The sequence below is a fragment of the Corythoichthys intestinalis genome, chromosome 8 (assembly GCF_030265065.1).
Source record: "Corythoichthys intestinalis isolate RoL2023-P3 chromosome 8, ASM3026506v1, whole genome shotgun sequence".
Taxonomy (NCBI): domain Eukaryota; kingdom Metazoa; phylum Chordata; class Actinopteri; order Syngnathiformes; family Syngnathidae; genus Corythoichthys; species Corythoichthys intestinalis.
The window spans coordinates 39,529,014-39,556,131 of NC_080402.1; the positions used below are offsets into that span (position 1 = coordinate 39,529,014).

Here is a 27,118-nt window from a genome sequence, read left to right on the forward strand (position 1 = left end):
GCCATTTACAACTTCAGTACAGATTTGGAAAAACAGTAAAGGAAATGTCAAGAAATATGCTTAACATCTTATGACAACATGTTCAGTCATTTGTTGTACAGAATCTTTGCATGGATGTAATAAGGGGTTGTGTATGAACACGTTCATATTTTGGGCAAATGTGAACTGAAAGCATCATATTTTTGTCTCATGAACGTTACTGTGGACGCGCTCATTTTAGCGGTTGTGAGCGACGTTCATAACTCATTCATTGTCAAATACTTTACTGGTGTTGTGCAACAATGAACAGACATGATTACTGTCATACATATGATCTCAACTTTTTTTTTTATGCACTCTTGCGTACATCTCACTGGATATTATATAACAGAACAGTGATTTCCCCAATTAGATCCCCCAATTCTCATCCCATTGGCTGTGTGAACCCAGGTTGATCATGGGACTTGTGGTCCTTATACTACATTCATGAGTTCAGAATTATTGCCTTTCCGACAAAATTGCAGATAAAGCCGTAGGCTAAAAACACTATTTAAAAAAAATATATATATATATATATTAAAAACGGACAATTATCCAACCTGGCAACTCAAACTGCCTAAGGCTGTCACAGCTGTGTTGTTTTAACAAATACGGGAGCTTTTGGTCCCGAAGCTTTTTCTGGCTGCTAATAACCATTCTTTTACATTCAGTTGGACTCTAAATATTATCCAAAGGTGCTTAATAAACAAGTTACATGCGAATGGCTGGCCACCGATTCAAGGTGTATTGCCCAAAGTCAGCTGGGATAGTCTCCAGCACCCCCGTGACACTTGTGAGGATAAGCAGCTCGGAAAATGAATGAATTACTTCATAAACATACTTCTGCAACATGAATACAGCACGGGGAAGACGCGGTGAGAGAGCGGTGTGCAGTCAAGTTGAGCACAGCCACGTGTGTGAGGTCTACATTGCTTTGTGTGCGTCCATGACCAAACGGAAGTACAAATTCCTTTACAGAGAGATGTTGGTTTTTACTTTGGAATCGCTGCATTCTTGGTTGTTTGTAACCTTTCAGCGCAGGTGCAAGACCCCAAGATACTTGAACTCCTCCACTTGGGGCAGGATCTCATCCCCGACCCAGAGAGGGCACTTAACCCTTTTCTGACTGTGGACCATGGTCTCGGATTTGAGGTGCTAATCGTCATCCCAACCGCTTCACACCCGACTGCAAACCGCCCAGTGAGAGTTGGAGGTTACGGCTTGATGAAGCCAAAAGCACCACATCATCTGAAAAACCAGAGATGCAATGCTGAGGTCCCCAAACCGGACACCCTCAACGCTTCGGCTGAGCCTACAAATTTTGTCCATATAAATTATGAACAGAATTGGTGACAAAGGGCAGCCTTGGTGGAGTCCAACCCTCACTGGAAATGGATTCAACTTACTGCCGACAATGCGGACAAAACTCTGACACTGGTCGTACAGGGACCGAACAGCACTTACCAAGGGGCTTGGTACCCCGCACTCCAGGAGCACCGTTGACAGGACTCCCGGACTGTCTCTCGCACCAATCGAAAGCTTTCTCCAGATCCACAAAACACGTAGACTCGTTGGGCAAACTCCCATGCACCCTTGAGGGCCCTGTCGAGGGGTGTAAAGCTGGTCCATTGTTCCACATGCAGGACAAAAACCACACCGCTTCTCCTGAATTCAAGATTCGACTTCCCGACAGACCCTCCTCTCCAGCACCCCTGAATAGACTTTACCAGGGAGGCTGAGGAGTGTGACCCCTCTATAATTGGAACACACCCTCCGGTCCCCCTTCTTAAAAATGGAGGACCACCACCCTGGTCTGCCAATCCAGAGGCACTGTCCCCGATGTCCACGTGATGTTGTAGAGGCGTGTCAGCCACGACAGCCCCACAACATCCAAAGCCTTTAGGAACTCCGGGCAGATCTTATCGACCCCTGGGGCCTTGCCACCAAGGAGCTTTTCAACAACCTCAGTGACTTCAACCCCTGAGATCAGAGAGCCCAAGTATTCTTCCCACCGACTCACCACGTACACTGAATGTATCAATGCATTTGCAACTTGTTCAGATGAACCAGAAACTGCTTATTGCTGAAGATGAAGATTGAATTGAATTTCAAATCTGATCTAAGAAATGTACCAAAGCGACTGAGAAAAACTGTAATAAAGACCAAAAGACATATGATTTCTAAAATGATATATACACTCCTTTATTTTAATATCATTTGTTGGTTAATATTAGTCCGACATTGAAATTTACAAAAGCAATAGTATTTAATAAGAAGAAAAATTAATATGCTGCCGCTGCACAGTGGGATTTGTGTTGAACACGTCTGCCTAAGGTTAGAAGATCCATGTCCAATCTCTGGTGTATGAGCTCTGTGCGGAGTTTGCATGTTCCATAGGTTTGAATTAATGTGTGAAAAATGGTGTGCCTATATGTGATCTGTGTTTGACTGCGATTTCACTCAGACGATTTACCCCCTGAAAATAAAAAGAAAAAAAGGGCCTTCAATATTAGTTCCAATTTATAAACATTCAGAATGAAATGAAATATACAGTATCCTTACAAGTGATTGGACCAATGGTGAGCGACTTCAATGGATTAGAATCTGAGACAGAGCGTTGTACTCTCCTTGTGCAAGTCTACAGTGTATGTGGTGGGAGCAAGAGAAAGCCATAAGAAAACATTACAATTTAATTAATAAACAGTAATAGACATGTAAATGTGTGCGCATCAAATGGAATAGAGAATATTACTCACCGGAATGCATGAGAACCTCCTTCGGTCACACAGGCCGAGGCTGCAGTGGAGGTAAACGTCTCGGTATTCCCCATCAGGCAGGAAGAAGAGGGCAGAGAAACGAGCCCGCAAGGATGAACCACTCTCAACTACGGACACTTGTTGGCGGTCAGTAGGACATCTAATACAGCCCAGTGAAGATTACTGTTTATCATCAACTTTCAATCATGAATCGATAGTTATTCTAACTGAGCAGATACATACTTGTTGTGGATAAGAAAGTATCGCTCAGGGTAGTCAGGGTTTGTGAAATGAGAGGCGAAGCAATCTTCCAAAACAACTGCCAAGCTGGGATCATTCTTGAGCACAGAGACCCCAACATACAATGGTGAACCCACTGGGAGGACGACAACTCCCACTGAATAAGGCTCAGTAAAGTCGGAGTTCCGGAACAGGATCATGGAGGCCCTGGCTTTGTCACCAGAGGAAACAATAACATCCTCCGGACTGTCAAAAAGAAGATAAAAATTTCTCAAACTAGTGCTGTGCAAGATGGAGGAAAAACACGATTTTTAATTATCATGAGACCGATATGCCATTATGTCATACATTTTAAATAATTTGTTGATTTGGTAAATTGACACTTAAAGGGGAAGTTCAGAATTTTTTACATTAGGCTCTTCGAGTTAGCGGGGAATTTGTTTGAAACCAACTCCACTAATTATTTACCATATTTTTCGGACTATTAGTCGCACCTGAGTATAAGCCGCACCAGCCATAAAATGCCCAACGAAGAGGAAAAAAAACATATATAGGTCGCACCGGAGTATAAGTCGCATTTTTGGGGGAAATTTACCTGATAAAATCCAACAAATAGAACAGATATGTCATCTTGAAAGGCAATTTAAAATAAAAATACAACAGAGAACGACATGCTGAATAAGTGTACAGTATGATAATGTTACATGATGCATGAACAACGAAATGCAACCGTGGCCGTTATGTTATCAAAACTAGTTATTAAGAGTTATTCAGATAACTATAGCATAAAGAACATGCTAACAAGTTTACCAAACCATCACTGTCACTCCAAAACATAACATGTGAAATGATATAATAATGTGTTAATAATTTCACACATAAGTCGCTCCAGAGTATAAATCAGCCTCTCAGCTAAACTATGAAAAAAACTGCGACTTATAGTCCGAAAAATACGGTATACAGTTTTTCCACGTTTGTTAACACACATTTCTCAATACAATAACAGCTTTCTCAATACTGCATGTACAAAACTGAAAACTGCACACACAAAGTACTAAACCTGATACTCTTTTTGCAAGAAGACCCTTGCCATCAAATCTCTAAATTGTGTTCACTCGTGTTTTCATTTGCTACACACTGTCATATTTCCAATGAAAAACATACTATTCATTGAGTACACACAGCTAAGCTTTTGCTGCTCACTACCAAGCATTTACAGCACATTGTAGTGCAAAACTGAAAACACTAGTCTAATGAAACACCATATGAATGACAATGAATCTGGAAAATAAACAATCAGGATAGCCTACATTTTCATAAAACAAACTTTCAAACAGCACACAAATATGCAGCCAATTGTTTTTTCTTTTTGTACATGATTGAAAATTCATCATGATGAAGCATCACCATGCCTTTGATTTCTGTCAGGCCAGAGGGCCTCGTCCAAATCACAGGAGATGTTCCCCCGATCTAGACCTCTCTGGCTGTATGGCTTGTATTGAAAGCTGCATTATCTGCTAGGATCTTCGGTTTAATTTGTCTTGGGGTAATTGCATTGTTTTCACGAACCATGTTCAGAATTAGGTTCCCTGGTCTGCTGTGAAAACGTGTCTTTTGTCATGTTTATGTGCCTTCTCAGTTCTTTTCTTTCCTTTCCAGCACATTATGCAGCTGGATGGGCGGGGCTGTGCTGCACACCTGTGGCACATTTGGAGCGCTCATTATTTAAGGACTCCTGTCACCGTCTGCGAGTGTCGGACTATTGCATTTGCTTGTTACCTGCTTTGCTTACCGCTGTGTGCTCATCGTCACCCTTGGTGCTTCCCGACATTCTTCGATCGTGTTCTGGTTTGATCTCATTTACTTTTGTGTTTTATTGGGATTTTGTAATTGAAATTTTGTACTGTTATATTCACGCCATTTTGGCGTGCTCTCTCAGTTGTATTTTCTTACTCGCGTTTTCTAGCGTGCTCTCTCAGTTGTATTTTCTGACCCGCGTTTTCTAGCGTGCTCTCTCAGTTGTATTTTCTTACCCGCGTTACTTAGCGTACTCTCTCAGTTGTATTTTCTTACTCGCGTTACTTTGGCGTGCTCCCTTTGTTCTCGTTTTTGTAATAAATACTTCTAATTTCAAAGTCTGTGTTTGGATCCATATTGTAACATAACAGAATAGTCCGACCATGGATCCCACAGATTCTGAAAGTACTCGCCGTGTAATCGCCTGTCACGGTCACGTGATCAGCCAGCACGAACAGTCACTGCGTGAACTAGCAAACGCGATCGGCTCGCTAATTACACGTGTAGAAAAGATGACGTCACCTTCACAGTCTTGTGGCGTAGTTGACGCTGCGGTGGCGCCCGATCAGCTCCCTCCCTCTTCGATGTGCCCGCCTGCGTCCTTTCGGGAGCCGGTGTTGCCACACCCCCATCGATATGAGGGAGAACCCGGTGCTTGCCGACAATTTTTGCACCAGTGCTCCCTTGTTTTTGACCAACAGCCATACACATTTGCGAGTGATAGCTCCCGTGTAGCATATGCCATGAGTCTCCTCGCCGGTAAAGCTGCTACGTGGGCCATGGCGGTAAGCAACTCTACACCCACGATCCGTCAGTCATACGAGACTTTTAAGACTGAGTTTATGAGGGTTTTTGACCATCCGGTTAAAGGCAAGGAGGCAGGCGGCCGCCTGTTGGATTTTTTTCAAGGCGATCTGTCTGTGGCGGACTACTCCATTCAGTTCCGCATTTTGGCCGCGGAGTGCGGTTATGGCGAAGCGGCTCTGTGTGGTATTTTTCGGCGGGGGCTGTCGCCTGCTGTCAAAGATGAGTTGGCGGCCCGGGATGATTCATCGGGTCTGGAGGACCTGATTTCTCTGTCCGTGCTTTTGGACAATCGTCTGAAGGAGCGCGAGAGGGAACGAGCCATGGAGACTCGGGGACGTCGTTGGCCTTCGCCGCGGGGCGGCCCGACAGCGGACCGTGCAGATGGCTTCGTCGAGCGGTCATCTGTCTCCACGCCGACGCGGGGTCCAGGCTCGACAGGAGTGGAGCCTATGCGACTCGGTGGCGGTCGTCTTTCTGCAGCGGAGAGACGGAGACGGATGACAACGGGCTTGTGTCTGTACTGCGGCTTGCCGGGGCACCATGTCGCCGCCTGTGACGCGATCCCTTCAGGTCGCCTCGGATCTTCGGCCGCTGGGGCTCCCCTCACCCGAGGGGGAACGAGATTCGGGCATGACCGCAGTCCATCGAACGAGTTGCCTCGCGACAAATTAAATGAACCAATACACCCTCGAGGTGATTTGAGACTGCAACTGCCGGGAGAGGTGTCATATAGTGGGATTAATTTTAGGTTTACTGCTTTAGTTGATTCGGGGGCGGATGACTGCTTTATAGACCGAAGTGTTGTTGACGCTCTTAAATGTCCGTTGATAAAACTAGCTCGGCCTAAAAAGGTTTTAGATCTCGATGGGCGACCCCTGGCGGACGTGAGATTTATTACGCCTCCGCTCAAAACAAAGCTTTCCGGTAATCATTTTGAGATCCGTAGTTTTTTAGTGATGCCGTGCAAATCGGCTCCAGTTGTACTTGGGCTCCCCTGGTTAAAAGTACATAACCCTAATATTGATTGGGCCAAGACACAAGTAGTGACGTGGAGCACATTTTGTTATGCGCACTGCTTACGTTCTGCATGTTTACTTCCTGGTCAAACGCAGACGGCCATCGAGCCGGTCAATTTGGAGAATGTTCCGGCCGAATATCATGACCTCCAGCACGTTTTTAGCGAAGAGCGTGCCAAGACCCTGCCACCGCACCGTCCGTACGACTGTGCAATTGAATTATTGCCTAATGCCGCGTTGCCTAGCTCTAGATTATACCAGGTCTCTAAACCGGAACAAGAGGCTATGAGGGAATACATCTCCTCTTCCTTGGCTGCTGGCCTTATTCGCCCGTCATCTTCTCCTTTGGGGGCGGGGTTTTTCTTCGTCGGCAAAAAAGATGGGGGTCTTAGGCCGTGTATCGACTATCGGGGTCTCAACGAGATCACTATCAAAAATAAATATCCGCTGCCGTTGTTGGATTCGGCTTTTGCTCCGTTGAAATCAGCCACAGTATTCACCAAATTAGACTTGCGCAGCGCTTACCACTTAGTCAGGATTCGTGAAGGAGACGAGTGGAAAACCGCTTTCAAAACCCCGCTCGGGCATTTCGAGTACCTGGTCATGCCTTTCGGCCTAACTAACGCACCTGCTGTTTTTCAGAGCCTCATAAATGATATATTGCGTGACATGCTAAATGTGTTCTGTTTTGTTTATTTAGATGACATTCTGATATTTTCTAGAAGCCTGCAGGAACATCACCAACATGTCCGCATGGTTCTGCAAAGACTACTAGAAAATAAACTGTTTGTCAAAGCTGAAAAGTGTGAGTTCCACCAAGAGTCAATCCAATTTCTTGGTTTTATTGTGGAAAAAGGGCAGCTACGACCTGACCCAGCTAAAATTAAGGCAGTAGCAGAATGGCCGACTCCCACTTCACGTAAGCAATTACAAAGATTCCTTGGGTTTGCCAATTTTTATAGGCGTTTTATCCAAAATTATAGTATGAGGGCTGAGCCCCTAACCAGGCTGACCTCTAACAAACGCCCCTTTGTGTGGTCTCCAGTGGCAGAGGCCGCATTCGTAAGTCTTAAACGGTCATTCACAAGCTCTCCCGTCCTTGTCCATGCTGACCCAGATCTTCCTTTTGTGGTCGAGGTTGACGCGTCGAGTTCCGGAGTGGGGGCAATCCTGTCCCAGAGGTCTTCAGTCGACCAGAAACTGCACCCCTGTGCCTTCTACTCCCGCCGCCTCACCCCTGCCGAGGCGAATTACGATGTGGGCAACAGGGAGCTGCTCGCTATAGTCCAGGCTTTGCAGGAATGGAGGCACTGGTTGGAGGGCACAGAGGTACCGTTCCAAATACTTACCGACCACAAGAACCTGCAATACCTTCGGGCCGCCAAGCGTCTCAACTCACGCCAGGCCCGTTGGGCATTACTCCTGACGCGATTCAACTACGTGATCACTTACCGTCCAGGTTCAAGAAACGGGAAGCCCGATGCACTTTCAAGGCTTCATGAGCCAGCGGGGGAGGAGCCTTCGGAGGAGCCTGTTGTTCCTGGAAACCTGATAGTCGGCGCGCTACGCTGGGAGGTCGAACGGCTTGTGGAAGAGGCCCTGCAAGGCGTTAAGGTGCCTGGGGGCTGTCCTGCTGGCAGGCTATTTGTTCCGGTTGCCCAGCGTGCAGCAGTGCTGAAGTGGAGTCACGCTTCAAAGTTCGCCTGCCACCCGGGTGTGTCCCGCACATTCTTCCTACTTTCCCAAAAATTTTGGTGGCCAGGTATGCGAAAGGACGTCATGGACTATGTTTCTGCTTGCTCCGTCTGCGCTCGGGGCAAGGCAGTCCACCGTGCTCCAGCAGGACTCTTGCGTCCCTTGCCTGTTCCATCTCGCCCTTGGTCCCATGTTGCACTTGACTTCATCACTGGCCTTCCACGCTCCAGGGGTCATTCCGTCATCTTGACAGTGGTGGACAGATTCTCCAAGATGGTACACTTCGTCGCTCTCCCAAAGTTGCCTTCGGCTCTGGAAACCGCTGACTTGCTGGTAACGCACGTGTTTCGGACTCATGGCATCCCGTGTGACCTCGTCTCCGACAGGGGCCCCCAGTTTGTCTCCCGGGTTTGGGCAGCGTTCTGCAAGGCCTTGGGGGCCACGTCAAGTTTGTCTTCTGGTTACCACCCTCAGTCCAACGGGCAGACGGAACGGGTCAACCAGGAGCTGGAGGCCGCCCTCCGTTGTGTCTGTCACCTGCACCCAGCTTCCTGGTCTTCACACCTCCCTTGGGTGGAGTACGCTCACAACACCCTCGTTTGCTCAGCCACCGGGAGGTCACCTTTCATGACCGCATATGGGTTCCAGCCGCCGCTATTCCCTTCTCAGGAGGCCGAGGTCGTTGTGCCATCTGTCCAGGTGCACCTGCGGAGAGCCCATAGGGTCTGGAGAGACACTAGGGCGGCACTTGTCCGCACGGCAGCCCGCAACCGTCTGATTGCTGATCGCCATAGGAGACCCGCTCCAGCTTATCGTCCGGGCCAGATGGTCTGGCTGTCGGCGCGGGATTTACGCCTTGCTGGGACTTCTAAGAAGCTAGGCCCTAGATTCGTGGGCCCTTTCGCGGTGGACTCTGTGGTGAACCCTGTCGCAGTCAGGCTGAAGCTTCCCAGCTCGATGAAGATTCACCCCGTTTTCCACGTCTCGCTGCTCAAGCCTGTCTCCACCTGTCCTCTGAACCCTCCGCCAGTGCCTCCTCCTGCTCCTCGCATAGTCGACGGTGGACCAGTGTACACGGTGCGTGTCATTCTCGATTCCAGGAGGAGGGGTAGGGGGGTGCAGTACCTGGTCGACTGGGAAGGTTACGGCCCTGAGGAACGTTCCTGGGTACCCCGCTCCTGGATTCTCGACCCGTCACTTCTGCGGGATTTCCACTCCCTCCATCCGTTGAAACCAGGTGGTCCGCCAGGGGGCGTCCGTTGAGGGGGGGGTTCTGTCATGTTTATGTGCCTTCTCAGTTCTTTTCTTTCCTTTCCAGCACATTATGCAGCTGGATGGGCGGGGCTGTGCTGCACACCTGTGGCACATTTGGAGCGCTCATTATTTAAGGACTCCTGTCACCGTCTGCGAGTGTCGGACTATTGCATTTGCTTGTTACCTGCTTTGCTTACCGCTGTGTGCTCATCGTCACCCTTGGTGCTTCCCGACATTCTTCGATCGTGTTCTGGTTTGATCTCATTTACTTTTGTGTTTTATTGGGATTTTGTAATTGAAATTTTGTACTGTTATATTCACGCCATTTTGGCGTGCTCTCTCAGTTGTATTTTCTTACTCGCGTTTTCTAGCGTGCTCTCTCAGTTGTATTTTCTGACCCGCGTTTTCTAGCGTGCTCTCTCAGTTGTATTTTCTTACCCGCGTTACTTAGCGTACTCTCTCAGTTGTATTTTCTTACTCGCGTTACTTTGGCGTGCTCCCTTTGTTCTCGTTTTTGTAATAAATACTTCTAATTTCAAAGTCTGTGTTTGGATCCATATTGTAACATAACATCTTTTGCCCCCACTGGGAGGTTGTCTTTCAGTCCTGCAAATTAGAACTACTGTGAGTACACTGTACTACTGTACATTGAAATGCAGTATTGTTTTACAGTACAAAGTATATAAAATACAAGAATTTACATAGTACATGAATAAATAGTACACAAATGTTGTATTGTTTTACAGTACATGAGACATAGATTTACCTATTCACCATCCGGAATGTTCTTATGAAGGCACCAACTGTATCTCGGATGAGATTGGGCTGGAGCCTCAAGCCAGCCTCCCTCATGCTCAAACCATGGTTCAGCACATGGTCTATCACAGTGGCCTGAATGTCATTTGATACAATGGTTCTGCTTCTCCTCCTTTCTGGTCTCCTTGTGTTCCTGCTCCTCTCTGTCCATCTCGTGCTCCAATCTCTCTTCCTCCTCCTCCTGCTCCTCTCCATCTTCGTCGTCCTCCTCGCTGTACTCGTCCTGCTCCAATCTGTTCTCCACCTCCTCCTCTCTTACACTTCTCTGGTTGCTCTCTTCATGGTTCTCCATTGTTCACCAAACACACAGGAGGAGGTGCAAGGCAGTCCTGATTGCTATTTGCTCACCAGACTTGAATGTGTTGAGTTTTGAACACTTGTGTGTTGTAGGTTGATACCACTGACATGTAACATGAGAAGTGTGTGTAACGACAGATAACAAAAGGTTATTCTGCAACTGACTGCAGTGTGTTGTAGGTTGAAGCTTTGAGCTTTTAAATGAGAGGTGTGAGCAACAATTGAACATTGTGTGTAGTATTTAGACAACAATGTGATGTGCAATTGGCATCAGAGTGTAAAGAAACAAAGTCACAGTCTAGGGGAGATACTGTAATTGCGTGTGAAGTAGTGACAATTCGAGTTGAACGAATGGTGCTTGAAGTTGATTTTATGCAAATTGTGCCAAAGTTAAGATTTTTGTGTATTAACAATCGTGAAAAACTAAATCCCGCGAAGTGGAAGATTAAGCCTCATGTCAAAAATTCTGAAATTCCCCTTAAAACTGACCTGGCTAAATGTGCACTGCAGGAACAGGTCTATTTCTGATTATAATGACAACAGACATGAAAAATGTTGAAAGAAAGTTTTATATTGTTACAGCGATATACATCGTCACGTCATATAGCACGATCTAAAACCTCTTGTTACGAATGCCCTTTAGTTTGTAAAACATATAAGGACTGGCTGAACATAAAATTGCAGTCCATTTGATGACATTATCACTCACTTCAGGAATGGTTTGATGGCCACATTAAGCAGGCTTTCTGTGTCCAGTGGATAGGCACATGAGAAATGAAGACTTAAAGCGGGAGAGAAGGACGTGTTGTTCAAAGGGTAGATAAATAAGCTATTGGAGTAGATTGCATGTGTGCTGTTGGTCTGAAAGACATAGGAGAATGTTAACATTTCATTTAAACCCAGGGCTCCCTTTAATAGTAATATGGTTCAAGACAATCCAGAAGAAGTACTGTTATGTCTGTTGGGGATATATTGACAATCAGAACTTATTATGTATGGCACTAAAAATAGAGTACCGTCAACTGTACTTAGAATAAAACATTATGTTTTAATACAGTGGGGCAAATAAGTATTTTGTCAACCACCAATTGTGCAAGTTCTCCTACTTGAGAAGATTACAGAGGCCTGTAATTGTCAACATGGGTAAACCTCAATCATGAGAGACAGAATGTGGAAAAAAAAAAACAGAAAATCACATTGTTTGATTTTTAAAGAATTTATTTCCAAATTACAGTGGAAAATAAGTATTTGGTCACCTACAAACAAGCAAGATTTCTGGCTGTCAAAGAGGTCTAACTTCTCCTAACGAGGTCTAATGAGACTCCACCCGTTACCTGTATTAATGACATCTGTTTTAACTCATTATCGGTATAAAAGACACCTGTTCACAACTTCAGTCAGTCACACGCCAAACTCCACTATTGCCAAGGCCAAAGAGCTGTCGAAGGACACCAAAGACAAAATTGTAGACCTGCACTAGGCTGGGAAGACTGAATCTGCAATAGGTAAAACGCTTGGTGTAAAGAAATCAACTGTGGGAGCAATTATTAGAAGATGGAAGACATACAAGACCACTGATAATCTCCCTCGATCCGGGGCTCCATGCAAGATCTCACCCCTTGGCATCAAAATGATAACAAGAACGGTGAGCAAAAATCCCACAGCCACACGGGGGACCTAGTGAATGACCAACAGAAAGCTGGGACCACAGCAACAAAGGCTACTATCAGTAACACAATGTGCCGCCAGGGACTCAAATCCTGCTCTGCCAGACATGTCCCCCTGCTGAAGCCAGTACACGTCCAAGCCCGTCTGCGGTTCGCTAGAGAGCATTTGGATGATCCAGAAGAGGACTGGGAGAATGTTTTATGGTCAGATGAAACCAAAATAGAACATATTGGTAGAAACACAGGTTCTCATGTTTGGAGGAGAAAGAATACTGAATTGCATCCGAAGAACACCATACCCACTGTGAAGCATGGGTGTGGAAACATCATGCTTTGGGGCTGTTTTTCTGCAAAGGGACCAGGACAACTGATCTGTGTAAAGGAAAGAATGAATGGGGCCATGTGTCGAGAGATTTTGAGTGAAAATCTCCTTCCATCAGCAAGGGCATTGAAGATGAGACGTGGCTGGGTCTTTCAGCATGACAATGATCCCAAACACACAGCCAGGGCAACAAAGGAGTGGCTTCGTAAGAAGCATTTCAAGGTCCTGGAGTGGCCTAGTCAGTCTCTAGATCTCAACCCCATAGAAAATCTTTGGAGGGAGTTGAAAGTCTGTGTTGCCCAACGACAGCTCCAAAACACCACTGCTCTAAAGGAGATTTGCATGGAGGAATGGGCCAAAATACCAGCAACAGTGTGTGAAAAGCTTTTGAAGAGTTACAGAAAACGTTTGGCCTCTGTTATTGCCAACAAAGGGTACATAACAAAGTATTGAGATGAACTTTTGGTATTGACCAAATACTTATTTTCCACCATGATTTGCAAATAAATTCTTTAAAAATCAAACAATGTGATTTTCTGTTTTTTTTCCCCACATTCTGTCTCTCATGGTTGAGGTTTACCCATGTTGACAATTACAGGCCTCTCTAATATTTTCAAGTGGGAGAATTTGCACAATTAGTGGTTGACTAAATACTTATTTGCCCCACTGTAATTATGTTACACACATTGGCCTTGGATATTAAATTTAAACTGTATCAATATAGAATACGTTAATGCAAATACCATTTCAGTTCGGGGAGCTTAAATCATGATCAGCAGCATTATTTTCTTTTTTTTCCTCCTCCATATAAATGCATGCCTATGTATAAGTGTGTGTCAGAGTGTAGTGTGTTTTTTACCATCAGCGTGTTTCCACAGGCACCTGCTTGCGCATCAACTTCGTACAACACATCATTGCCTTGCACCGTGACCAGGGAACAGTTGCGGACCGCCAGGTTGCCAGAGAGTGGGTCATAACCAGCACTTCTGAAACTAACTGAATCCAGGCCAACTTGGATCTTGTCAGGGCCACAAAAAAGGTGAGATGGTCTGAGAGAAGGCTGAGTGTCTAGACAGAAAATATTGGTTTATTATTTTCATTCACATCACAAATTTTGATTAAAAGTTAAAACCTAAAAGCTACCTTCACAAATAACACTGGCATCTTCCCCGTGAACACAGTTGTGCCTCCCAAATCCAAGATGTCTGCAGTTTGTAATTGCAGTTTCATTTCCAAAGCAACGGACATTATCCAACCAGATGGGGCCGGTGCCTGGACCAAAAGCTGCATTTTGCAGTGCTGAACGAGCTCTGCCACAGTCCAACTGTCTGCACACCACTTGGGCATTGGTGAGGTCCCATATGTCATCACACACAGTTCCCCATTGTCCACTGTGGTAGACCTCAACCCTTCCAGAGCAGCGGTTGTCAGAGTCGACCAGCCTTACAGGTGTAGCAGCTAACAAAACTATACGTATCAAAGAATTAGTTTGGGAGACCCGAAAAACTAGACACTACAGCAAATATTTTCTTAATAATGTTCATTGGAAACATCAGTTCTTGTAACACAATTCTTCACTTTTTTCTTCTTACCTTCACAAACCACTCCAGCATCCTCATTGTGACCACAGTTGTGTGATCCAATTCCTTGGTGACTGCACTCACCGAGCTTTGATTCGTCTCCGGTGCATCTGACATTATCCAGCCAAATGGGCCCTGTGCCTTGTCCAAAGCGAGCTCTCTGGGGTGCTGACAGGGCCCTGCCACAGCCCAACTGCCTACACACTACTTGTGCATGGTTCAAGCCCCAAATATCGTCACACACTGTTCCCCACTGTCCACGGAGGAAGATTTCCACTCTGCCAGAGCATGAGCTGTTTCCTCCATTAACAAGACGAACTTCCCCATCATACGCTGCAGGTACTAATGTTGGTTGGGTATCTGCCTCTGTTGAAGCAATGTCAGATTCCGGTGTAGAATACCTAGTTCCATCAACCTCTTAAAAAAGTAATATAAAGTTGTGACTGAACAGTGAAGATACACCAACAGCATAGAAGCAAGATTTAACCCTCATATTGTGTTGGGGTCAGAAAAGAACCGTTTTCAAATTTTCGTAAGCAAAAATTAATGGTACTTTTGACATACCCAAACTTGAAAATGTGTCAATCTTGACCCGAAAACAATGTGCAGCAAAGGTTTAGTATTTTCAAGCCGAGTTAATTTACAGATGAAATTTAATTCACACGCAAAAATATGGGCTGATTTCTAACACAAGAAGAGGGTTAAACTATACGTTTCACACTATTTGAGTGTAAAATCATTCAAATGGAAGAATACCTGCACAATAAGCAAGATGGCATGTTGATGGCTTCAAAAGTTTGTACACATAGAAGCTGGTAGCCGCTGCAAAGCAACGTTTGATATGGATTTTGTGTGAACTAAAATGACAGCTTTCTCCCGACCAGGCATTACACACGGTACGACTTGAAATCACATCAAACTGTGTTGGATGATCTTCTGTTATCCACAAAGGTGCGTGGGTTCCACACATGTTTTCAGCTATACATCTCTCAGGAATGTGTGCACTGTTGCCACCCAGAAGCATGCGATACCAGCCCCGCCACTCAAGATTTCGGTCACATCTTGCTTGATTAGAATTACTAAATTGTGTTGAACGCCAGTCGTCATCCAGAACTGTGTACCTCTCGCAAGGGTCAGCGCAGCTTGTGCTATTATTTTCAATGCAATCCGTACCTGCTGGACAAACTATGTTTCCACAAGTGAACTCGACTGATTGTGATGAAAGAGAGGAACGGTAGAGTGATGCAGGTTTGAGGCATTCATAGGAGCCTGGTGTGTTTTGGCAAACCTGAGGTGCTGTGCATGGTGCTTCAGGGAGTGAGCACTCGTTAACGTCCACGCAGCCAATGCCAGGTGCCCACTCATAACCACGACTACAGCAGGAGCCGTTGCTACAGACTAAGGTATTGTAACAACTGAGACCATCACCTATGAAGCCATCTTTGCAGACACATGAAAAGCCAGTTAAGGAGTCGCCTCTTTTAAGTGACTCTTGACAGATTGCTTTGCGATGGCACGCATTACAGCTGGAGACAACTGAACCTAAGAAGAAGGAGAAGGATTTAATTCCTGCTGACTCAAGTTGTCATTATTATTCTTTTAAATTAAATTAATCTTTGAGTCAAATTCCTCATGTGACCAGAACACACACTTCAAACCTAACAAAACCTTTGGCCTTTTGCAGATCCAAAATTAAATGCCTTAAAATTATGACTTCAAGTATTCATGGGAGGATAGTGTATTTTGGCATATACAGAATCACAGTTGGAAACAATTAAACTGAGGAAGTGTATATCATGATAAGTTGTAAGATTTTGTCAATACACAACTCACTTGAGAAAATCAATGTAACTGATATTGACAATTTGGATGTGGGAACTACAATCTGAGGTTTAGATGAACGTCTTTGAACTTCTGTCATCTAGTTACGCAGGTCAATAACGAACTGCACGAATGCTATTTTTAGACCGCAAGGCTGCGTTAAGTCACCATCGTAAACTAGAAGGGGGTCAACATAGAAGTACGTTCGCAACAACCAATGCAAGAGCTGCTTGTTTTCTGCCGGTAATCTTTCAAAAAAGAAAATGCAGAGTAAACACTGCTACTAGAAAACTTGTTAGAAACGTCCCCAGACATTTCGATTATCCACATATGAAGAATGGTTTTTATTCATATGTTTCCCGAAGCCAAAAACTCATTGGGAAACAATATGAACAATGGATCAACTTGTGCGGACGTCCAAAAGACCAGTTTAACGCCAGCAAAGTGATGCCATTCATATGAAGAAAACATTTTGTTGGGGGCCATGGTCCTACAGATGACAATCTTGATCTATAGCCTGCCCGAAAGAGATAAGCCATTTTGATATCTTTACTTATTGTTTAGCTTGGCGTTTTGCCGTGCTGCTTCTGTCTGACAATGGATGACTTGAAAATAATTTAAATTTTATCTATATATCACAACAGTCATGTAGGTCTATTTTTCTAAAATATGGATATTTTGAATAAATTAGCCATGTTTGGCCCCGGTCTTTTTGTAGTAAGCCTGTTAATGCCTACAGGCTGGCTGTAGATCTAACAGCTTTACCTTTTCTGTTGTAAAGAAACAAACATACTAAGGGGGAATTGTAAATAAATTAATAGAATTAAGATTTGTTATAATGAAAAAACTAAACATGTTCGTTGGCTGTCACTGAGTAGCATTTAAGATCGCTACACAAAAATAGCAATATAAATTACCCCAAGAACGGTCAGAGACGTATGACAACCAGAGGATATAATATATAAGAAAGACAGGGCATATGGTGGTAAAGGATAGCTTTTTGAAACAGGAAAATGTCATCGTCAGTGGCGTAAGGCAATGCACACAAGAAAAAGATGTCCATGAAAAAGCTACCTCTGTATAAGGTCAGCTCTTTTTCCCTTCTTTTTCAGCCCTCGACACTCAAGCCATCTCTTAAACTGAACATTTGTATGTTCTTCCACATCTCTACCAGTGAATTTGGTGACATTATTTCCGGACAGATATGTACGTTTAGCTCAGTAAACATCTTGTTTGTACACTATTTACATGCATCTAGCATGAGGGACAAAAGCGAGTTTGACCCCCCAAGCAACAGTTTCGAACGTCATGAATATTAATGAGCAAAGGTGACGTGTTACGTGCGGTGCGCTATTGGACCTTAATCTGTGAGTAAATATGGTTTGAAAGTTGAACAAAAATCCAGATCATCCCCCATTCAAAAAAAAAAAAAAAAAAAAAAGTTGTAGGTTGTATGTTGTAGGTTCAACTACTTGCACGTTTACTCATACAGTGTGCTTTCACAGTACATTAAAGGGCCATTCCAAAAATTGGAGTAGATTTGGGCTTCAAAATTTTTACGGTAATATCAGGTAAAGCGGAATTTAAGCACAGTCAGCGCGGTCTCCGGGACGCAATCAGGAATAGCCCGAGAGTAAATATCATGTTCAACTCATGCCGCTATATTAAAAAACAATGAGACTTGACTGTAGCCGACAGCTGCTCCAGTTGCTAGTTGCAACAAATATAAGGCCACATACGGCTGCGGTAGATATCACATATATTTAGAACTAGATGCGAAATGACAGACGATGGCGGCGTTAGAACATGTATAGAGAATAGAGGCGAAATCACAGACTTGCCGGCGTTAGTAAACAGCCGCCATCTTAAAGCAGTAGACTTCTCTAGAAGGCTCTGTTGTAGCGGACCTAATTAACTTTCTATCAAAATTACTCCTAAATCGGCAAAATCTTGACTTGAATCTATCTTTAAATGATGAAACAGTTTTAAAACTTTGACACGTCGAAAGTAGACAGAGGGGAAATTATGGAATAACGGGAGCAATTTTAACAACTTTAACGTTTGGGTCACAACATTAAATTAATTGAATGTAGTTTAAAGCTGCTGATACAGAATAGGGACTTGAGTATTTTATTTACTGTTTTTAACTGTTAACTTGATACTAAAATATTAGTTTGGTTTAGCCTGAGAGGGTTTGTGAAAAATTTTGGAACTAATGTACAAAACATCAAAAGCGGGGGATTTACATCATTTGTCGACTTACCGTATTGGCCCGAATATAAGACGTCCCTGATTATTAGACGACCCCCTCTTTTTCAAGACTCAAGTTTGAAAAAAGACTTTTTGAACACCAAATTAATTTTTATACAGAAAATAATTACAGTACATCTGAAAGAAATGATTATAACAATATATTTGACAGAAAAAGCATGTTATTTTGCCTCATTCAAATCTTAATATCTGAACATTTAAATAAGTAAACTAAAGAACAATCACATTTGTAAATGAATGGCTTCTGGTTTTTGAAATGTAAATAAACCAATCTATTGTGATTAAACAACAAAATTGCAATGACTGCATTAACCATCAAAGTGAAGTCTAACTGTAACTGTAATCTTGAAACAAATCTGAATAAGGAAAAACATTGCAATAAAATAATGCAAACTGGTTAAACGAAAGTAGCTGACATTTGTCATGACAGAACATCGCTTCAATGATATCTGGCGCCATCTAGCGTCGTCGCGAATATAAGACGTCCCCCACTTTTCAGTCTTATTTCAATGCAAAAAACACCGTCTTATATTCGGGCCAATACGATACAATGAATCGAAGCCTCTGAATCGTAATCGAATTGTTAGGTGCCCCAAGATTCCCAACTCTATTGAACACACACACAAAAAAAAACTCACTTCACTTATCGCGGCTGGTTCTGGTCCCCATTAACCGCAAAAAACGAGGGATCACTGTATATGATTTATGATATTGTTTTGCATAATGAAAGTAACAGGTTGCAAATTTGTGATAATGTTTTTTTTTCGGAGGAGTGGAAATGAGCTGTTTATCTAGCTGTTCCTGCTCATCCCAAAAAACATTTTTTTAAAAAAATTTTGACCATATGAATAAAAATGGTTTCGTGTAGAAAAGTGAGACATTCAATCAAAGCTAGTTAGAACGATGTGAAAAACAAAAGAGAGGACATATATTTTGTCCATCTACCCATACATCAAGTCTATCCATCAATTTTAGAAAAATAACAAAAAATAGACAGGACATAAACTTGCAAAACAAGATATAAACTGTAAAAAACTGTAAAACTGTTTGATGATGTCAAGCACAGCATGTGCCTCATCGCTTTTCTCGTGGCACACACATATTTTCAATAATCATTAAATATTTGAACTATTTTAATAAAAAAAAAAAAGAGAGATTAAGGAAATACAATTAATACCCTAAATAATGACATTTAAATTTCATTTGAAGTGTTTTATTTGAGATTCAATCTGGACATAGGGGTGTGTGACAGTGCATTTCAGGGTACACCAGTCCTAGCCAGTGTTTTGAAAAATATTTTCAAGCTTTCTTTATGCATATCTTTTTTTTTTTTTTTTTTTGTCTCAGGGCAAGTATGTATACTCAGAAACTGCATGTTTTAATATTTTGTAAGTGCAATATTATTTAAAATTTGATGGATAGGATGTAAAATATCCTCCAATTCTAGAATGATCCTAAAAGTAAAGACAAACTGTCTTTCAAATTTAGTTTCCAACATGCCCGAAACATTGCACATTATATATTTTATTTACATTCATAATATTTTAATTTGAAATGAATGACATCAGTTATAGTTAGTATTCATATGTAAAACATAAAACCGAAGTGAAAATCAGCACTATGGTACCATATACCTGATCCTTTAGTAATTAGCAGCAAAATCATGAAGAAGAGCACACTTCTAGCCATCCCCATCATGGATCATGCATTGAGTTCTCCTAAGAGAAGGAAATGTAATGAATTTCATACACAACATGAAAAGTGGCTTTTCCTACCTTATTGCCTAGATAAGGATGGAGACCAGGAAAGGACCAGGAAAGAAGGAGATGAGGGATTTTATAGGCTTTTTTGTTTGTTTGTTTTCTAAACACCAGAGGTCATACAAATTAATCATTTATCGAACACACAAATGTTTCATTGTAACCTAAAAGCTGGAGAGAATTCAATAGAAATGTTACATATTAGGGTGAGAAAAGCACATGTTGCCTCTACAATTGAGGCATTGTAGAGAAGTGATGAAGTTTTGGAATGAGCTACAATGATCATGGAGAGTTTTTTCTTTAAAAAAAAAAAAAAAAAAAAAGGAAAAAAATTGGAAAGCTTTTTTGGGGAGGGTAGCACAAGAGTAGCACAATTACATCAGAAAGGTGTGGACTTGCATACAGTGGGAAGAACAAGTATTTGATACACTGCCAATGGGTTTTCCCATTGACTGTGTATCAAATACTTGTTCTCCCCACTGTACATAAATATCGGTTTAATAACAACAACCAAATGTATTGCATTGGTGTGGAAGTCAAGTCAAAGACCTAATACCAAACAATGGATAAATCAAATGCTATCAGCAATACCTTTTGAACATGCACCATACATTTTGGAGGACAAGCAAATGAGTTTGGACAAATTGTGGACACCCTTGAGTGATTATGTTAAGAAAATGAAAGGAATATGAGGACAAATTGATCCATGAGCAGACTCATGTGACCCTAGACCAGGGGTTTGGAACCTATGTCTCACGAGCCAGATCTGGCTCTTTTGATGACTGCATCTGGCTCGCAGACAAATCTTTAATTATGTTAAAAAAAGTTTCGTTATACTCCTTTGTGCATTGCGCGAAACGGCGACGGTCACCAGCGACTAGAAAGCCAGTTCACAGTAATTTTAGTGGGAAAGTGGCAAACATTCATGTCGTTGTGTCTATCTATTTATCTTTCTATCAATGGCTTTAGGCAACGCAGATGAGGCAGAGACACTGTTCAAGTGGGGTTGCCGTATTTTGCTTTCGAAAATAGCGGCCGATGTGTGCATGTGAGTGAGATCAGGAAGTAAACTTCCCCTCGTTTTCAGTTTCGTTTTCCGCGCTGTCAGTTAATTTTAGAAGATGGCTAAAAATAAAAAAGACGAGGAGTATCATACTTTCCAGCAGGAAATGCCAAAGGAATTTGCCTTTGTGGAGTTTTTGATGACTTTTTGGATAAAGACAAGATAATTAAACGGATAAAAGACATGCCTCTGTCGGCACGAACTGTTAACGATCGTACCATCAGGATGTCAAATTAAATTAAGGCAACGCAAGTGAAGGACATAAATGCGGCACCGTTTTTTTTTTTACTCGCTTTGGATGAGTCAACAGACGTAAGCAATTTATTCCAGTTCAGCGTGATTGCAAGGTTCTGACTATGAAAGGGACAACAAGAGGGGAGGATTTACAGTGCCTTGCAAAAGTATTCGGCCCCCTTGAACCTTGCAACCTTTCGCCACATTTCAGGCTTCAAACATAAAGATATAAAATTTTAATTTTTTGTCAAGAATCAACAACAAGTGGGACACAATCGTGAAGTGGAACAAAATTTATTGGATAATTTAAACTTTTTTAACAAATAAAAAACTGAAAAGTGGGGCGTGCAATATTATTCGGCCCCCTTGTGTTAATACTTTGTAGCGCCACCTTTTGCTCCAGTTACAGCTGCAAGTCGCTTGGGGTATGTTTCTATCAGTTTTGCACATCGAGAGACTGACATTCTTGCCCATTCTTCCTTGCAAAACAGCTCGAGCTCAGTGAGGTTGGATGGTTAGTGTTTGTGAACAGCAGTCTTCAGCTCTTTCCACAGATTCTCGATTGGATTCAGGTCTGGACTTTGACTTGGCCATTCTAACACCTGGATACGTTTATTTTGGAACTATTCCATTGTAGATTTGGCTTTATGTTTTGGATCATTGTCCTGTTGGAAGATAAATCTCCGTCCCAGTCTCGGGTCTTGTGCAGATACCAACAGGTTTTCTTCCAGAATGTTCCTGTATTTGGCTGCATCCATCTTCCCGTCAATTTTAACCGTCTTCCCTGTCCCTGCTGAAGAAAAGCAGGCCCAAACCATGATGCTGCCACCACCATGTTTGACAGTGGGGATGGTGTGTTCAGGGTGATGAGCTGTGTTGCTTTTACGCCAAACATATCGTTTTGCATTGTGGCCAAAAAGTTCAATTTTGGTTTCATCTGACCAGAGCACCTTCTTCCACGTTTGGTGTGTCTCCCAGGTGGCTTGTGGCAAACTTTAAACGAGACTTTTTATGGATATCTTTGAGAAATGGCTTTCTTCATGCCACTCTTCCATAAAGGCCAGATTTGTGCAGTGTACGACTGATTGTTGTCCTATGGACAGACTCTCCCACCTCAGCTGTAGATCTCTGCAGTTCATCAAGAGTGATCATGGGCCTCTTGGCTGCATCTCTGATCAGTTTTCTCCTTGTTTGAGAAGAAAGTTTGGAAGGACGGCCGGGTCTTGGTAGATTTGCAGTGGTCTGATGCTCCTTCCATTTCAATATGATGGCTTGCACAGTGCTCCTTGAGATGTTTAAAGCTTGGGAAATCTTTTTGTATCCAAATCCGGCTTTAAACTTCTCCACAACAGTATCTCGGACCTGCCTGGTGTGTTCCTTGGTTTTCATAATGCTCTCTGCACTTTAAACAGAACCCTGAGACTATCACAGAGCAGGTGCATTTATACGGAGACTTGATTACACACAGGTGGATTCTATTTATCATCATCGGTCATTTAGGACAACATTGGATCATTCAGAGATCCTCACTGAACTTCTGGAGTGAGTTTGCTGCACTGAAAGTAAAGGGGCCGAATAATATTGCACGCCCCACTTTTCAGTTTTTTATTTGTTAAAAAAGTTTAAATTATCCAATAAATGTTGTTCCACTTCACGATTGTGTCCCACTTGTTGTTGATTCTTGACAAAAAAATTAAATTTCATATCTTTATGTTTGAAGCCTGAAATGTGGCGAAAGGTTGCAAGATTCAAGGGGGCCGAATACTTTTGCAAGGCACTGTATTCAAGTCCTTCACTAAGTTCGCTAAAGAAAAAAATCTACCGATGGATAAAATTGTTTCGGTGTCCACTGATGGTGCTTCGTGAATGGTGGGGAAAAAAAGGTTTCGTGGCACTTCTTCACGAACATGAAAAGAGACGCATCCAAAGTTTCTCAACGCCTGCCTGAAGCTTAACCTGACTTATTGTACTTTTAAAGTGTTGAAATTACATAAAATGCACACATTACTTGTATTTTTTGTTTTAAACATATTGAATGGCTCTCACGGAATTACATTTAAAAATATGTGGTGGTCATGGCTCTCTCAGCCAAAAAGGTTCCAGACCTGCCCTGGACTATGTTTGAAAATTCCAGAACTGACAGTAACTTGTACAGGATGACATTTTCGGCTTGGATTTCTTAAATTTTTACTTATTGTTTTGCTGGGTATCTATTTACGATATTTTGTGTTGAAAAGGGTTTATCTTTTCTATCTACTTATCTATTTTGTCTGGTGTCCTTGTATTTCTTGTACCAATCGTTTGGATTACTCATTACTTCCCCCTGTCCCCATCACTTTCCCATGTGACAATTCTTCCCTCAACTGTTGTTTCATCACCTTGTTTGTTTATAGGTTTCCCTGTTGTCTTAGTGTCCTTGTCGCATTATTGTCCCTGTCATGTTGAGTCCTGACGTATTTGTCTCCTGGTTCCCTTCAATAAGTTTTTATTAATAGTGTGCTGCTATTTTCCTTGTTATTTCCAGTAGCTTGTACTTTGTTTTTATTTTTTTGGTACTTTGAAATAAATTTGCATTAAATTTATTTTTAAGTTTGCACTGTCTTAAATCCTTGCTTCTCTCCATCTGGGTCAACCCTGCTTTTCTCTCGTTTGCCTGTCACATTTGAGACATTTGTGGCATAATGGTACAATTCTTTGAATTTGGTCCACTTAGTGACAGTGTGAACTGTTATTTGTCTTGATATCGATGATTTTGGCCCGAAATCAGGTGGAATATGCTTAAAAAGCTCAAAACTCTCGCTTACTCATTTAATATGAATGGAAGGATAAATACCTATTAATTTTAAACATTAAAATATAAAAATAACACAATATTTTATTTTTACTATACTGTGAAGCATGTATAAACACACAATTTGAAAAAGGTTATTAAAATAAGAATTGTTGTATCTGAGTTTTGTGTCAGAATGCCACATTGTATACAATATTTTTTGCAGGTCAGGATTACCGAAATTATTTAATTTTCTTAAATGCCTCAATATCAAGAGAATTTCTTAGAGGGGAAAAAAGATGTGGACTTTGTGCTACGTTTTTGGACTTTTTTGAGCATTTATGTGTTTCAAAGTGACTCTTAAATTTCAGACCTTTTATTGTTTACTGGTTTGTATCGAAATGCAATTGATTGCAATGTTGTAGTTGTTTATTTTATTCATTCATCCACTAAAATCCTTTCCAATCTATATACTGTATCTGTTAACCTTTCATGGTCAGTCTGTCCATCTGTCGGTTCGTTCTCAGGCATGCTATTCAACACTGTTGCTCTTGGGTTTATTTTTACTAAGCATAAGACATCTAACGATCACGGACACATGCCATTTCAATCATTTCACACCTTTCATGATAATTAAAGGAATTTACAGATTTTCGTACTGTCTGGATACTTTATTTACAGTTGGTTTCAGTCACTTGGTACATTTCTCGAATCATCCTCATCAATTATTATACAATTGGTGTATTTCTTAAAAACAATTTGTACCTAGTACCAAAACACCACGGATTACTTGCAAAATGCAGTTCTTGGCTCAAAATCCATCTCTCAAAATTAAATTCCTTTGTCAATGAAGATGTCAGAGCTATCAGAATCATAGTCCTTGTGGCATTGTGTTTCACCAAGACAGTCAAATTGATTACTTAGTCTTGCTGTCAGTATAATAGTGTACTCTGGAGAGATGTTCTGATGCAAAATGAATTTTGATGACAATTACATTCAATTAGAAATTTCACCTTAGTGTGCATGGGGTGTGTACATTGATTGCAAGAGACTGGACAAGATATACTTTACATTTTTACTGTTCATAACATTTGTTGACATACCATGTCATTGTGGTACAGAAATGAAATAGCGCTATACAGCATGAAGGAAGAAAGAAAGAAAAACAATAATACCAAAATAAAGAAGAAATGTGATTGAAATTTTTCTCCCAACATTTGGCTGCGTTCTTCTACCAGCCTTAGGCATTTAAGGCCATAATTGAGAACATGGTCTTCAAGTGCTGCTCTTATCTCATTGGGAACGCATCTTCCTCTTCTTCCTCACCTCCCAAATCCTCAGTCATCTTCACTCCTTTCTCTTTTTTCTAGCTGTTGACCCTGTCCAAATTCTTGTCCTCGGCCAAATTCACTCCTCTTCCTCTTTTCTGTAGCTGTTGACCCTTTTGAAATTCTTGTCTTTCCATTGTAAAACGTTGTAAGGTTGTGTTGCACTCTAGCCATATACAGTGGGGCAAATAAGTATTTAGTCCCCCGCTATTTGTGCAAGTTCTCCCACTTGAAAATATTAGAGAGGCCTGTAATTGTCAACATGGGTAAACCTCAACCATGAGAGGCAGAATGTGGAAAAAATCAATTCCCTCCTCACCCCGTGGCGTCAAAATGATAACAAAAACTGGGAGCAAAAATCCCAGAACCACACGGGGGGACCTAGAGAATGACCTACAGAGAGCGGAGAACACAGTAACAAAGGCTACTATCAGTAATACAATGCGCCGCCAGGGACTCAAATCCGGCACTGCCAAACGTGTCCCCCTGCTGAAGAATGTACACGTCCAGGTCCGCCTGCGGTTCGCTGGAGAGCATATGGATGATCCAGAAGAGGACTGGGAAAATGTGTTATGGTCAGATGAAACCAAAATAGAACTTTTTGGTAGAAACACAGGTTCTCGTGTTTGGAGGAAAAAGAACACTGAATTGCACCATACCCACTGTGAAGCATGGGGGTGGAAACATCATGCTTTGGGGCTGTTTTTCTGCAAAGGGACCAGGACAACTGATCTGTGCAAAGGAAAGAATAAATGGGGCCATGTATCAAGAGATTTTGAGTGAAAATCTGACGTGGCTGGGTCTTTCAGCATGACAATGATCCCAAACACACAGCCAGGGCAACAAAGGAGTGTCTTCGTAAGAAGCATTTTAAGATCCTGGAGTGGCCTAGCCAGTCTCCAGATCTCAACCCCATAGAAAATCTGTGGAGGGAGTTAAAAGTCCATGTTGCCCAACCACAGCCCCAAAACATCACTGCTCGAGAGATCTCCATGGAAGAACGGGCCAAAATACCAGCAACAGTGTGTGAAAAGCTTTTGAAGAGTTACAGAAAACGTTTGGCCTACGTTATTGCCAACAAAGGGTACATAACAAAGTATTGAGAGATGAACTTTTGGGATTGACCAAATACTTATTTTCCACCATGATTTGCAAATAAATTATTTAAAAATCAAACAACGTGATTTTCTGTTTTTTTTTTTCCCACATTCTGTCTCTCATGGTTGAGGTTTACCCATGTTGGCAATTACAGGCATCTCTTAATATTTTCAACTGGGAGAATTTGCACAATTGGTGGTTGACTAAATACTTATTTGCCCCACTGTACATCTATCAAGATTCGCCTGGGAGCAATTTACAACTTCAGGACAGATTTGAAAAATAGTGATGGGAAAGTTAAGAAATATGCTTGACATCTTATGACAATATGTTAAGCCATTTGTCGTACAGAATCTTTGCCTGGAAATACCAATGGATTTGCAATTTGTTCTGAAGAACCAGACACTGCTTTTTGATGTGCATAAGTGGAACAATGTTATGAAGACTGAATGAGTAGTTTTGAGGATTTCAATTTTGACCTGAGAAATGTACCAAAGCGACTGAGCAA

At 42.2% G+C, this 27,118-nt stretch overlaps 1 protein-coding gene across 1 annotated transcript in view; it reads right to left on the reverse strand.

Annotated features, from left to right (window-relative positions):
- The window catches only part of LOC130921082 (uncharacterized), a 130,396-nt gene that overhangs the window by 62,007 nt on the left and 41,271 nt on the right, over positions 1-27,118 (reverse strand). The window contains 9 exon segments of the mRNA XM_057844725.1: positions 1,483-1,620; positions 2,581-2,656; positions 2,775-2,934; positions 3,018-3,260; positions 11,406-11,557; positions 13,545-13,753; positions 13,829-14,143; positions 14,206-14,682; positions 15,022-15,807. Of these exon segments, the coding sequence (XP_057700708.1) occupies positions 1,483-1,620; positions 2,581-2,656; positions 2,775-2,934; positions 3,018-3,260; positions 11,406-11,557; positions 13,545-13,753; positions 13,829-14,143; positions 14,206-14,682; positions 15,022-15,807 (2,556 nt within the window).